At 41.5% G+C, this 14310-nt stretch overlaps 1 protein-coding gene across 1 annotated transcript; it reads right to left on the bottom strand.

The window, feature by feature from the left end:
• Positions 1 to 1587: 1587 nt before the first annotated feature.
• hat1 (histone acetyltransferase 1) lies at positions 1588 to 14213 on the bottom strand. Its single transcript, XM_031858658.1, has 11 exons — positions 14137 to 14213; positions 13532 to 13603; positions 13350 to 13425; positions 11728 to 11848; positions 7591 to 7767; positions 7307 to 7428; positions 6613 to 6717; positions 6110 to 6216; positions 5420 to 5571; positions 4357 to 4473; positions 1588 to 2467 (listed from the first exon to the last, which is right to left on the bottom strand). Exons 1-11 carry the CDS (start codon positions 14141 to 14143, stop codon positions 2297 to 2299), a joined length of 1227 nt encoding a protein of 408 aa, XP_031714518.1. The 5' UTR covers positions 14144 to 14213; the 3' UTR covers positions 1588 to 2296.
• Between the last annotated feature and the right edge of the window lie 97 nt (positions 14214 to 14310).

The following is a 14310-nucleotide window of genomic DNA, read 5'->3' as shown; positions in this document are numbered from 1 at the left end:
GGCTCAAATATATAAAACACATACTGGAAAATGCATTAATCAGGCCAGCTTTATAGCAAGGGATTGTGCTCTAATATTTCGAATCCTATATCTCCTTAATATATTAGGCCTTCGAGTGTCAAACTGACTAGATTGTCCATTCAAAATTCGATAACGTTTTATCTGCAATTTCACGTTATTTATCAGTTGAAGATGAGATGAAAAACGAAAAATACAGCTACTGTTCTGTCTCAATACAGAATATGGGAAATAAGTAAAATAATACAAATATTAATAAAACATCATGGTTTTCAAGCAATAATAGAGCAAAATATCAAATATACTGAAGCACTTGAGGAGCTGAGGAACAACATATTTAACTGATAAAGGGGACTTTTTACAGCTAAGGAGCCCAGTGTGGTCTGTCTACTAATTTAACATCTCTCGGACTGTTTCAAATGGGCCTAACTCAACAAAATCAATGCTAGAAATGTAACAAAGTTGATTGTAACATGTATGATTGTCCCATGGTACCGCCATTTTGGAAAAAAGTTGGAGGGTACTTCAACAACCTCTACTCTAATTCCTGTAAAGTAAAGAAAAGTAGACTTTGGGCTGGCAGTAACAGGTTTTACTGCAGCAGAACAGGCTCATTGTACATAATTAACGTTACTAGCTTACTGTCTACGTCAAAAGTTGTTGGTTGCTCCAGAAGGAGCTGGGCGAAGACTACAAGTTTAAAAATACATGTAAAAACCAGCGTTAGTCAGAAAGAAGTGAGCTAACCAGACCTCCGTAGGAGGCTCATCTCTGCTACATTAACCGCTTCTAGCATAACCATAACGGACATGTTGGGGGTGAAGGTGCATTGTGGGTAATGTAGGTAAATAGAAAAAACGTATCTCTGGTTTTGCTGCATTCATTTGATTGTTAGCCATGTTAGCTACCATCACATTGGTCTAAACTGAAATATCTCAACTGTTTGATGGATTGTCATGGAATTTTGTACAAACCTTCATGGTCCCAAGAGGATCAATCCTATTGACTTTTCCTGATCCCCGATTTTTCCTAAAGTCAGAGTTTTCACAACTTTGGTCTTCCTCAGAGCTTCCCCTAGCGCCACCACCGGGTTGTCACTGTGGTTGACACTTTTGGGTCGGAGTGAATTGTCCGGACAGATTGATGTGAAATTTGGTAGAAATTCGTTTTCTCCTCACGGTATATTTGTGATCCACTTACATTTCCTCTCATTAGGTTGTCACTATTGGTTTTTATTTAAATAACTGAACTAATGGACGAATGTATTTTGGTAGACATTCTTGGTTCCCAGAGGATTTGTGAAAACTGGATCACATGACCCATCTAGAGCCATCATCAGGTCAAACTTTCCAATATTGTCCAATACTTGAGTTCATGACAAAACACCTAAAAAACCAATGACATTCCCATCATCTTCATATTTTAATGCTAATGCTCTATACCATTATACCTGCTAAACATCAAAATACTAGCATGTGTATTGTGAACAACTAGCAGGCTTATCTGAGCATTTAGCTGTGCCTTTGTATGCATAACCTTAAATCTTGTGTTTAACTGTCCATTGTGAACCTGAAAAACGATATAGGTGTGGTGGAGTGCTCCAAAGCATGCAACACTAACGCTTTGAATACTTGACTGCGTCTTGTGTTTCCATAGCTGTCTTTTGTCCGTTTGTTTTCCTTTTGTTTACATTAAATGCAAGAAAAGTTGTCGTCAATTGTCAACATTTTCAATACAAATCGAAATGAAAAAAAGATAGTTGCTATTTTTTATTTTCTTATCTGCAATAAGACTCACACCATTTCAGCAATATACAAAACATTGTTTTTTTATTGTCAGTATGAAGTGCTTCAAAACACACATTTGGAATTGCTTTGACAAAAGATCTTAAAAAATTGTCTAGAATGGAGAAGAAGCAGGATTTCTCTGCAGGGTAGTGGACCTCCAATAACCTGTGAAATATTACGCATCAGTTAATCCCACACATTGTGATCATGGGACAAACAGTAAGTCAAAACCCTCCAGCTGCACCATTCTCCTCTACTGTATCAACATCAGCTGGGAAAGAGACAGGTCTTCTCCACTGCGATCTATCCACCGACTCAGCCACAATAAATCTGCAACACTCTTTAATTAAATCAGCGATTTTGTTACATCAGGAGAGTTTCTTCTCGGTTGCAGCCAACGTCTGTGGCGATGTGGGCTTTGTACAGACAGGGCAGACAACCTGTACGTTCGAGAGGGGTGAGCTCCAGGCCAGCAGCGTTTCAGAGTCTGATCAGGCCTGCGTCGCAATCCTCTCAATGATTCTCCTGTAGTCTTCCACAACAACCTGATAACTCTTCTCCAGCTCCTCGTGCTGCGTCTGAGTGTCCATCTGATCCATGTGGGACACCAGCTCCTCCGGCCGCAGGCACTTCCTCATCTTCGTCAGCTCCCTCTGATTCTTCTGCACAACATGAACAGCACAAACACACACAGGCGAGGCGTTAAATCAGTTCCGTCGCTTACTCCAAAGGCAAATAAAGGTGCTTAGTAATTCAGTTATTAATCAGCAGCTAGGAACAACTTTCTCATGAGGACCATCATAAAGGATTTATAAGCTACTTGGAGAAACAAATACGATGTCAGAACTGAGATTGATTTATATTGTACAATGTTAATAGAGGTTATGATGAGAATAATCATCATTAACAGCAGACTCTGTATCTGATCCCAAACTTCAGCTTGGAATCCTATTTCGCTAGTTACAAAAGGGGCAATATGGATTCTACACTGAAAAACAATTCGATACATCTTTCCAGGTATGAACACTAGCCTCATGTTGTTGTGAGAGATCCTTTTGTCTGGTATATATACACTACACAATAGGTTTGGATGCCTTTAACAGCGAGATCTAGGTTCAATTTACTGCAGGTTTTGGTGTTTTCATGGGATTTGTTGACGATAAGCAAAGAATAGATTATCACCCGTGTTATCCTTTAATAACAAAATGTTTTTCCCCACACTGTAGTGTCGCTATCCAAGTGGTTGAGAGCTAATTAAAACAAGACAAAGTATGTTCTGCAAGATGAGAATACTTATTTATAATCTATTAATGATCCATTAGTTTCAGTTTGTATACGTTTGTACAGTAGGCCTTATTAAGTTAAGTGGTAAACGTCTGCAGTGAAATCAGAAAGGCTGAAATGTTTTGGATATTGACAAACAAAGTACATATTCACTTAGTTAAGTGCAATCTGCTGCTTGAAAAAAAAAAAAATCCTACAAGCAGACGTGGTCACTGGGGAATCGGGGATACGAGCAGAACTATATAATCCTCACATTCACAGAGCCGCGGCTTCTGCCATTCGACTAACTACATGCTAAATCTCCTCAGGGAAGGAAAGAGGCTCTGCATCTGGCCACCAGATCTTTCCGTGCCGTTCTCCCAAGGAATTCCTACTTCCCGCTTCACCACATAGGTCATTTCCACGTCAAGCGATGCCTTTTTTTTTTTTGTGGTTACCCTACTGACAGAAAATCCTCTAATGGCTGGTATGCAAAGTCTCAGTGAGCAGCTCAAACGTAAAATGTCACAAGCAAACAGGATGTTGGGTGTTATATGTTGGTGCACACTGATCTACTCACTGTCAGGTCTAGAGAAACAGAATGAGAGAAGCGTATGATATTCTGCTCACTAGGCTGAAGCCTGTTACACTAAATATCTGAAACTCAAATAAAACCCGCCGAGGAGAACATGAGAAGAATAACAAAAGCTATTTTTATGAAATTGCACCGTTTTCCAATGAAGTTTGAAAAGTGCTGCAAAAGTAAAGCTACAGAACTCTGAATAGAGACGGCGTTTTTTGACAAAGTGCTTCAAACACACTTTCACGGAAGAAATATTTCGCCCAAAGAAATGCAAATCCTAACTAATGACATGTGCCTGAATAGAAAAAAGCTCCAGCAGCAGCAAAAGCAGACGCCCGGTGCGCCCTATTGTGGCTGGAACAATGCAGCAGCAGCAATCTATCAATTTTAACGGGAATGAAGATCAATTTTTCCGCTGTTCTAAAAAGGTAACACAATAAACAGTGACAATGTAGAGCTGTAAGCTCTGTATGCCACACACGGGGCCCTTTGCTTCCCACATTGAACGGCTGTAATGTCATGCTAACAAAAGCTAGAAGACCGCACACCGCATTTCTGCTCGATAGCAACAGAGTTGACAATCAGAATTGTTTAATATAATAAATCAGCAAATCACTGTATCGGGGGAAAAATGCTTTTGCATGCACATTTTGACTCTGCACTGGCATGTAACGCCAGCTGAAGCGGTGATGAGTAAAGCCTCACCCTGTATGGTCCAAATAGCCTCTTCTTCACCTCCAAACGATACGCTCGGGCTTTGTCTTCATCACTCATGTCCGTTGCTCTCAGGCGCAGGATTTCATACACTCGCCTCGCATGTTTCTGTAGAAAGGGGAAAACGAGTTATTAAAATATTTATTTTATTTTGAAACATGCTTTCCAGCACAATGGCTACAGGAAGTCATAAGCTTCTCAGGGCTCATAATAAATCAGACCTCTAGTTATCTGTTCCAACAAGAGCAAAGTTTTCTCAAGAAAAGCCACCCAGCAGTCGTTTTACATGACGAGTCCTCACTTTGATAACCAGTGACAACAACAGAATACACTCAAGTAGTATTTAAGGCAAAGCAGCAAACTGGGCGGTAAACATATCAACACTGAACGTTTTTCATGTCTGGAGTATTAAACATAGCGATTGAAACGGTGGAGAAAAAGGGATCATACCAGTTGGAATCTGACTTTCTATTAAAACTGAATTACATAAAAAGGTATTTTGAATGAAAGAACTTTAATAAATTTGTATTTCACCAAATGACAAGAAAATGTGTGAATTCATCTTCGTGTTAAAGTACACGAAAGGGAAACGCTCTCTTTCAAAGTTATAATTTGATTTAAATAATATTGTAGTTCTATCAATAGTGTGGTTATGAGCGCGTTTCTCTCGTCTCAAAAGGCTGCATTTTAGTTCAGAGATGTGATATGTCGTTAATACATGAGTGAAACGATGAGTGAAGGCCTCCATCAGCTACAGACCTCGTGTCCAGCTAGCGTTACGGTGAAGCTTAAAGCTAAAGACTTAATGTTGGAGCAGGTGCATGTACAGCGCAATTTGGATTAATTGTAATTTGGATAATCCAGTTAATCTAGTTCCAACATCTTACATGTGATGGTCTGCTGCTTTTCTTTGTTTTATAAATGACTATTTTGGGGGTTTTGTGCAGTTATCTGGACAAAACTCCAATTATAAAGACGTCACTTTGGGGTTCCACTGCAATGGGCTTTTATAGACAAACCTATTCCCTGAACACAGAAAAGCCTCACACATCACCTTGTTAATTTTCAACTTGTCTTGCGCCTCTTTGGCCATGTCGGCCGAGAAGCCGAGGTGCAGCTTGTCCACAGCGAAGGACGGCAGGCCTTGACAGAACTTGACCAGCACGTAGTCTCTCAGCTTCACGTAGCTCTCAGACGGGTCCTCAGCTGATCACAAACGCCGTCACACAATTCAAATGAGTCAACGGAGGTTTCCCAACCATTCGCAATAAACTAGACACATATAACTTGTTAATATAGTGGTCAGTGTATATACATGTTCGTGCTGGAGGAGTGGGGGAAACAATCTGTTGGGCATTTTAAAAGAAAAGGCAAAAACTGACAAATGTTTTCAGAAGAAGCCAATTATATTTAAGAATGAAGAAATGACTCAAGTCCAGAAAAACTGTTAGCAGGAGCATTCGGCCTATTCACTTGCTAAATGTTAGAAATCCTGTTTAAGGCAGAACTTCTATCTGAAAGGATGCCTCTTTAGTATTCATCCTCCGTCTCCATGCAAAGAAACTATTTCGATCCAACTAGTTTCAATAGAGCCTCGGCACATTTTAGTGAACATGCCAGCACCCCAAATTAACTCAACCCCTGGATCCACCACACTGCAGCGACAAATCATTCAAACGGTTTGTGGGAGACGCGACTATTTCAGAGGAAATGTTTATCGATGCTAAAAAACCACGAGGCTCACCTGTGATGTCTTGCACTTTGGGCAGGCTGCAGTAAAACCTGTGCACCGCCTCCAGAAGCTGAGCTCCGTGACCTTCTCCTTGGAACGGAGGCAGGATCAACATTTGGCTGTTTAGTTAAAAGGGACACACACACACACACGCACACACACACGCACACACACACGCACACACACACGCACACGGCCAATGAGCAAAACAGGTTTGCTTAAAATAAGTCACAAAACTGGTTTATGTGGTGATTCTGAGCAGAAACTGAAATTCTTTGATTCAAAAGCAGGAATTAATAGATTGTTATCCTGATCCATCACATCACAGGCTGATCTATAAAGTTGTTTTCAGATACAAATCACCCTGGATTGGTAATGAAACAAAATCGGCTTGAATGGTTGGCTATATAAGCCAGTAATTTGGGCTCTTTTGGGAAGAGGATAAAGAAATGTATAATTTTCCACTCCTTTTCCTCACAAAAGAATGGGAAGGCACGTGCTGCCCCAGCAATTACCTTACACGTGGTCGGGTTTTGTCTGGGTACACGTAGTAATTATAAACTGTCATGTAGCCAACAGTTGCGTAGAGAGTCTCCCCATCTTTATTGTACTTTTCAAATCTGCAGATAAAACACAAAAGGCAAACAGGTCAATTACAGGCACACTCCCATGCAGTGTCCATTTTAGCCCCCCCCCCCCCCGCCATCAGCATGTTAGAGCAGCCAGGCCCCGATTGGTACACCTGCTACAACCTGAATACATTATGCACTTAATTGGAGTACTGCAACTTAGAGGAAGAGAAGGGGTTGGAGGAGGGACTGAGCTCCTCAAAATCACTTCAGTCCATTTTGCCCATTGTCAGTATTAATAGTTGCCAGGGTAAAGAAAACACTGGCAGAGGCTCTTTTTACTGTTAAGACATTGTTCAGTGTTTCAAAAGACAACAGTATTCAATTCAGCTCTTGCCCCTGAAAAATTTGAAAAGGGCCTTTGGGCACAAAGGAAGCTCTTGCCTGATCAACAATTCTCCTACAGGGGAAATATAATCAAACTGGCCTGGTAATTGGTCACAAGCGCCACAAAGGGGATCTTTGTTTTTCAATGACACAATAAAGGCTTTAGGGGTAGGGGTGGGCATAGAGCAGTGTGTGTGTGTGTGTGTGTGTGTGTGTGAGGGGGGGTATGATGTCAATTAAGGAGGGCACTCACACAAGAAAGAAGTCCCAACGATCGTCGTCTGCGTCGATGAAACTGGCCGTCTCTATGAACCACATGAGGAAGGTCTGCAGGCGCTCGTGGTACTCTTGGAATCCGGGGCCGGTGACATCAGCCTGGGGGCGAATACGGCAGAAACAAATGTCTGATACGGTTTAGAGTTAAAATCCCGTCCCCGACGTTAAAACCTTAGAAGCAACAGCAATTATATAAAACAAAACAAAAAAGTTACAAACTGATCCTGAAATGTGTGGTGAGGCAGTAAGGGGTGTTTGTACCTTGTGGATCTGGTACGTGAGGTCTCCGGCCTCCTCGCTGTGGACGGTGTACGTGTGGAGCAGCGTGCCGAAGGGCTTGAAGTTAGCCTCTTTCTCCAGCAGTGAGATGAAGTCGTCGGAGTTGCAGGTGAACCCAGCGGGAACGATTCCCCGGATCTTTCCCTCGATATCATCTGGCTAGATAACAGGATGTGCATAAATTTAATCATTCAACAAACAAATCAGGATGTAAAAGAAATAAATAAAAGGACAATCATCTTTGTATACATTTGAAAGACTTATTTCCATAAATGGGACCAGTGAGACATTTTCTGACAAACTCAAATTCTTGTTTTGCACACAGATCGTATGTTCATATAAGCTGTTCTCAAACTAGGCAAGAGGGGGAAAAGGGCAGTTAATCATATATAATAAAACTGGGAGAATACAGGTTTTGTGCCAGTGAAAAGAAAACCATTAGGCAATTAAAACTGTCAGCTGAGCAGAGATCACCCTCCCCCCACCCCCCCTCGGTGAAAAGACCACTTAAATAGGTACATTTAGTACTTACGTTAAACCATGAATATGTGATGAAGTTGCCACAATAAACACATTTCTGCTTCTCACTGGGAAATGAAATCTTGTGAATTGATCTCAACTTAACAAACCTTTGGGGGCATCCAAAATAGAGGCCTCTCCTCTAATCCTGCCAAGTGAACCCAATCAAATGAATTGGCCCCTGCGTTTTTTTTCAAAGAGCCCCGGAGACAAAGGGGCCCTAGATTTGGACTTTTTTACTCGGTGCAACCTGTGGTTAGTTCAGCTGTAATGTTTGCATTGTATCCATTTCCACAAGGATTGACATGAGAACACTTTGCTGAGCAGCCCTTTCACACCATTTACATGTGTGATGGGCATTATGGCAGCACAGAGGCCCTCGCTGCTCAGCATTGAAAACGGGGAAATGAAGAAGGTCTGAGCAAAATGCACTACAAAAGGCTAATACAACATACTGCTAATTCCCCCCCCCCTTTTCAGACATCAGCTAATATCTAACTGGAAGTAATGCACCTGCAGCTGAATGCCTCTTAACCATTGTGATTGTTCAGCCACATTTCTAAGGAACAAGGACAATACTTAAAAAGGCCATGGACAAACAAGTCCCTTTGTCCCGAGCACTCTCCTGCATACTAGACACTAAATTGCACAGCCTTCCAAGAATAGATGCCTTAGTTTGGCATGAATATAACTTAACAAAGTACCTTTAGAACATTTTGTTAATGTCTTTGATTTCTAACAATAACCACAAAGGGAGTACAAACTATCTAATTTGTTGTGTTGGTGTTATTCCATCTCTTTAATCTACTCCAAAGACCACACCACAACCTCAATCTGCAGTCATTTTTTAATGTTTAGAGTAATCTGTAGTTTATTGACATGATGTTTTTGTGTTAAAGGATATTTACACATCCACGTTGATTATGACTGTAAAGGAAATAATGACATGAGTACTTGGTAGTTTCCAGCCCGTGTGCACAAAAGGTCTGGCGCTCTAAATCAGCGTTTTTTGCGCGAGAGGTCCAGCGCTGCGTGTTTTTGGCGGATTTAAAGGGGAGAAGGTGATGTGGTGATGAGAGTCTTGTATCAACGCGGCAGCTGCATAAACTCCAATCTCTGCCTCCCCTCGCCTCTCTCTCTCTCTCTCTCTCTCCTCTCACCAGCTGCACCGCACCCCGACCGTCCACACGCACTCAGAGACAAACACTCTTCAGATGCAGCCTGAACTCTGGTGCTCCCCTCACCCTCTACCTCTACACCAGCTGCACTCAAACCCTTAACAAGGTGAACACTCAGGGGGTCAACACCCAACACTAAAGCAGTGGCGCACATTGACAGCGAGCCAGCCATCGAGTTTGAATATCAGCTCCAAACTATGTTCCCCCCCCAAAAAAGTCTAATGGCTCTCTTCAGGTTTAAAAAAAGCCAATCGCTGTCCATGGCAGGTTTTTTTTTTTTAATACCAGAGATGAAAGTAACGTTGAATGTCTATCGGAAGGAACCGTCGCTGTCACGCGGGGTCACGTTGGAATTTGAGTGCGTCCACAAGAAACAAGGAAACCTGGGGAGTTTACAAGTTGCTCCCGCTCCCACCAGTTGAAGGCTACATTGTCCAGTGAGGGAGCCCCTGCTGCTTCCAGACAGGACAGATGTCCCGGAGCTGAATCCTCTGACCTCAATAGGGGCCCACGGACAATTCTTGGGTTCGTTTTGCATGTTTGCTGCATTGACAGCTTCAGGGGAATATTCAAAGCAGCCTTTTGTGAAGTTTCAGAGAAGGAGCTCGCAGTACGTTAAAGCATTTCACTTTACTGATTGTTTTTTTTTTTTGTCCAAATACTGGCTATTGATGATATGTAAATTCTTATGTCTGGCAATTAAAAAAAAAAAAAAAAAAAAAAAGGCAGAAAGTTTTCATACTAAGCAGTGCAACTAAAGTTTGAGCCATTCCTCATTGCATAAAAAGGGTTGTCTCACATTAAAGAATAATAAACATACTGAAGATTAGTTTGCAGATATTCAGCCTCAACGATTTTGATTGTTGATGACAAACAATTCGCTCCTGGAAATATATGTACAAGATATCCAACCGTGTCACATTACTCCTCCTGCTGATTCAATCACACACACAAAAAAAAAAATCAAAAAAAAATCAATTCCTCATGTTAGACCTCACGTACAAAACCATTTTAAAAGCCGTCTCTTCCGTCAGGGAGGAGTAGGATTAGTGTTTTGGCACAGGGGGGGCCGCGGTGGGCTGAGATTTGGTCTAACAAACCAGGAGATCTCTTACAGGAATAATGCCACCACCCAGAGAGGCTTTCAGTTACTTCAGTACATGAAGAAACAGCACACCGGTACATCACAAAAGAGCACCAGAGGTCTATCGGCTCGCCGTGAAGAATAAGTGATTGCGCAATCCTTCTGTCATACAATTATGGAGGTAGCCACTCAGTAACGCTGCGCAGCATTACCTACAGGTCGATTCACTAAACTCCAGATTATTAAGCATGTCTGTTGCTGTACTTTGATGTTGTTTTTCAAAACATTTTGACAAAAACGAAATCCGGTTTCATTTTCACTTTTATGGCCGCCTGCTGTTCGTTTTCCAAAAATCACAAATGATGTGTGACACCGGGTAAGAAAACTAACATTTTCACAACTACACTCAAAATACGGCAAATGCCCTTTTTCCCCTTCAGTTTACCAACATGCTGCAATACTTTTAAACAGCCTCCGCTTGGATTATTCATGTTTCACAATACTGAATCATAGCGGTCATCAGAAAAGTCTCTTTGATTGCAATACATGTAAATATTACAAATCATTAAATATGATGCAATACAATTCAACAGCACCACAAACTGCAGCCTCCATACTGATCATAAAGTGGAGTCACCACCTCTCTAAGACAGCAGCAGGCTTCATGGTGGGGTCGATGTGTTCGGTTTATGTTAAAGATATGATTTAGGATACTGGTCTCTCATCCATGGAAGGAGCTCCTTCAGAGTGCACAGACCTTTAGGTGGCCTCCCTCACCAGTGACTTCCTCAAGCAGACAGCATGTTTGGGTCAGACTGCAGCTCTGCCATATTATTTATCTCTCTCTAATATTTTTCCTGCAACCTTCCCCTGATTGTTACTTAACCTAATCACAGATGTGTTTACAATAGTGTGTGTAATGGAGCCTTTTTAGCATCCAGCAGACACAGAGCAACATAATCATCCCATTGGATCCCTGGTGTTAGACACCTCATGACTGGAAGTTCACATTTAACTGCTGGAGAATTGACATTTTTTTTTTTTTTAAACTACAATATTTGTCTTAATCAATAGTTTGTCTCAAATTAGCCATCTAACAAACAGGATAATGTACAGGGAGTGGCTTATTATTGCTATATGAACGGCGACATAGTGATGCAGGAAGCTGACGCGCTGTACTTCATCCCTTACATGTTACCAATAATCATAACAATAACAGAACAGAATGGCTGACATGAGTATAGTAAGCAGTGATCCTGCCACAGCACTCACAATCACATTTAAGGGTGCTGGAGCTTCTAAATTAAAAAAAGAGGAACAATGAAATGCATGTCCTACCTCCACACAATCAAACATCTCAGTGACTTTTGAGGAATATTTCACTTTGAAGAGGGTGCTCAAGTTCCCAGCAGTGTAGAAGAGCTGTATCTGAAGACCTTTGTATCCAAAAGCGACCTCACTGCAGACAAAGCGATTGGAATCATTCAAAATGTTAACAAGGATACTGTGTTTTTAACTAGGACAGTGACCTGCATTGTATGTACTGTGCAGTCTAGGATGAATTCATACCACAGGGACAATAACAACAATCTGATTATGCCTTTTTAATGACATTCATTAGCAAGTGACAAATGCTTACTGTAGGTCTGGCCACGTATTTCACATAGTGGCATTGTTTCTCTCACCGCTACATCACTGGCAGTTTATGGGAAAATAGAATTCACCGTTATGCAACCGTGTGATTGAGCTTTACTAGCAATTACACTCGCTGAAATGATTAATGCCCCAATTACCGAGTTCCCTTTGAGCTGATTGCAGCAAGTGCAAAAATAACCAATCCTAGTTTTGACTAATTTGGAAATGCAATTTAGAGCATAACGACACAGACACAGGTGTCACCGCCAATAATGTAGTAAGTAGCAATGACGCTTTGCGCATCACATCAGGCTCATAATGTGACACTTTAAGGCTTTTTGTGAGACTAAAACGACATGAAAGACAGACCTTTGTTCATGTTTTTAATCTTTGCATACCTGAGACTAAACCTCCCTGCATCCTTTTAAAAAAACAACAACTATGAAACAGACTTGGTGAACATGCCAAATTGAATAAATATTCTGGAGCCCTCACTTGTAAGCTTTTGTATTTGAAAAAAATCTAACTACTGTATTGTACCACGTTCGACACACAAAGCACAAATGTTCTGTTGTAAGTAGAGAGTGCCATTTTATTTTATTCCCCGATTCCGAATTTTCACCTGCTGATTAAGTTGTTCCACATGTTTGAATGGTGTTACTCCACAGCTTATTTTGGACAGTTGTGATAAATTGGGAGATTTATGTCTACTTACACAGCACACGTTTGTAAATGTGAAAATAAGAGACGATCAGCTGAAAAACGGGCATTTTTGATAGCAGCCAATTGTTGGATTCCCCAATTGGTGAATTTAAAGCCAATGTTACAAATGTGGCAGCAAATAGAAAAGGAATTAGGTACATTTTCATCAGTTGGAGTAAAAAAAAGTGTCTACCTGAGCACAAGGTTCCAGTAACAGGGAAAAAAACATGGGACAAGAAAGCTTGGCTGTCAAGATCTTACAGTTCTTCTGTCTCAGCTCATATGAAACTGAATTTGTTGCTTTCCAGAGCAACATGAGGACAGAGAGGTGCAGATAACGGCCTTTTTTATTTACAGCGGAGAGTCTCCCCCCACGGATGCAGCAGTGTGTTTGACAGCTCTGGTGAAAGTTATGCTGGAGTTGTCGCTTCCGTGGTTATTAGAGGAGCAAAGAACCTTTCAGGGTAGCTCAGTGCGTAAAGCTTCAGTTTCCCTCCCCTGTTGCATATTCACTTATAACTATAACACAGCGTCCTTCTACATTAACTGTCTCGAACCAGCTTTTCATTGCATTAGGTCAGCCTACACAACAGTTTTATAACAAGTAGGGAAAAAATACTCACTCGTCCCCATAGATTTGGTGGCTGTACTCGGGGTGGAATGTGGTGCCATCATCCTCAACATCCTCCGGAAAGCGAACTGAGAGAAGACGGGGTTCAACCAGCTTATGTGACAAAATAGAAGCTATGCATCGTCACTGCACACATATGATCATATTAATTTACAAAACATATCATAAACATACCCAGTTTCAAGCATATAGCTTCATTGGTGTCACACTTGTATTCAGCCAGTTTCTTCTCCATGGTATTTACTCCTGAGAACACATAAAACACAAGTTCTGTCAGTTTTTAAACATTAGGACTATTTTCTACTTCTCCATTTCATCCTGAGAGTCTAATTAATTAATCTGTTTCTTGCTGCATAATAACAGTGGTGCAGGTGCAGCTGCTTTACAAAGATTGCCCTAACGTTACCAGTTATCCCTTAAGATGAAGGAGGTATGAGTAGGTTACGGTGTGTTATGAGGGGAAAAGGCATCAAAGCGAACTTAAGGATGCCAGCATCCATCAATACACTCGACGCACAACGTGACAACCCACGCGTTACATAAACACACAAACACACAGTGTGCTATGACAGCCTGTTAGCATGCTACCAGCAGACAGGCCCCTACTGCTGCTTTGCAATGCGACGTTAGCTTAGCTCAATTAGCTATGTTTTCAACAGATAACACGGGGCGGTATACTACGCAACTGGCCTTAGAGCGGGGCCGTCGTCCGCGTTTCAGTGAATATGCATTACAACGAAGAACGCAGTAGAATAGCATGATAGCATTTAGCCACTCACCCGCCATTTCTGCACACTGATGTGCGGAGCTGTGTTGTCCCAAAAGACCCGCGGAATCAGGACAACTTCCGGGTCCTTGTGCTTCCGTTGAAAACAGGATGTAGTTTTTCTGTTGACGGTTCCTGTAGTATTCAGTAAAACGACTGTGAAACTTGTGATTTTACCTAATATTAA

This window comes from Anarrhichthys ocellatus, unplaced genomic scaffold, assembly GCF_004355925.1.
Source record: "Anarrhichthys ocellatus isolate YVR2014 unplaced genomic scaffold, GSC_Weel_1.0 scaffold20, whole genome shotgun sequence".
Lineage (NCBI taxonomy): Eukaryota > Metazoa > Chordata > Actinopteri > Perciformes > Anarhichadidae > Anarrhichthys > Anarrhichthys ocellatus.
This window is presented reverse-complemented; position numbering and strand designations above follow the sequence as displayed.

Bases quoted from the DNA above. Each gene is read 5' to 3' on its own strand.
- hat1 (XM_031858658.1), bottom strand. The intron at 7,768-11,727 runs GTAGGACATGCA...CCTGTTATCTAG, and splicing joins AGATGTTTGATTGTGTGGAG to CCAGATGATATCGAGGGAAA. The intron at 7,429-7,590 runs GTACAAACACCC...ATTCGCCCCCAG, and splicing joins TCACGTACCAGATCCACAAG to GCTGATGTCACCGGCCCCGG.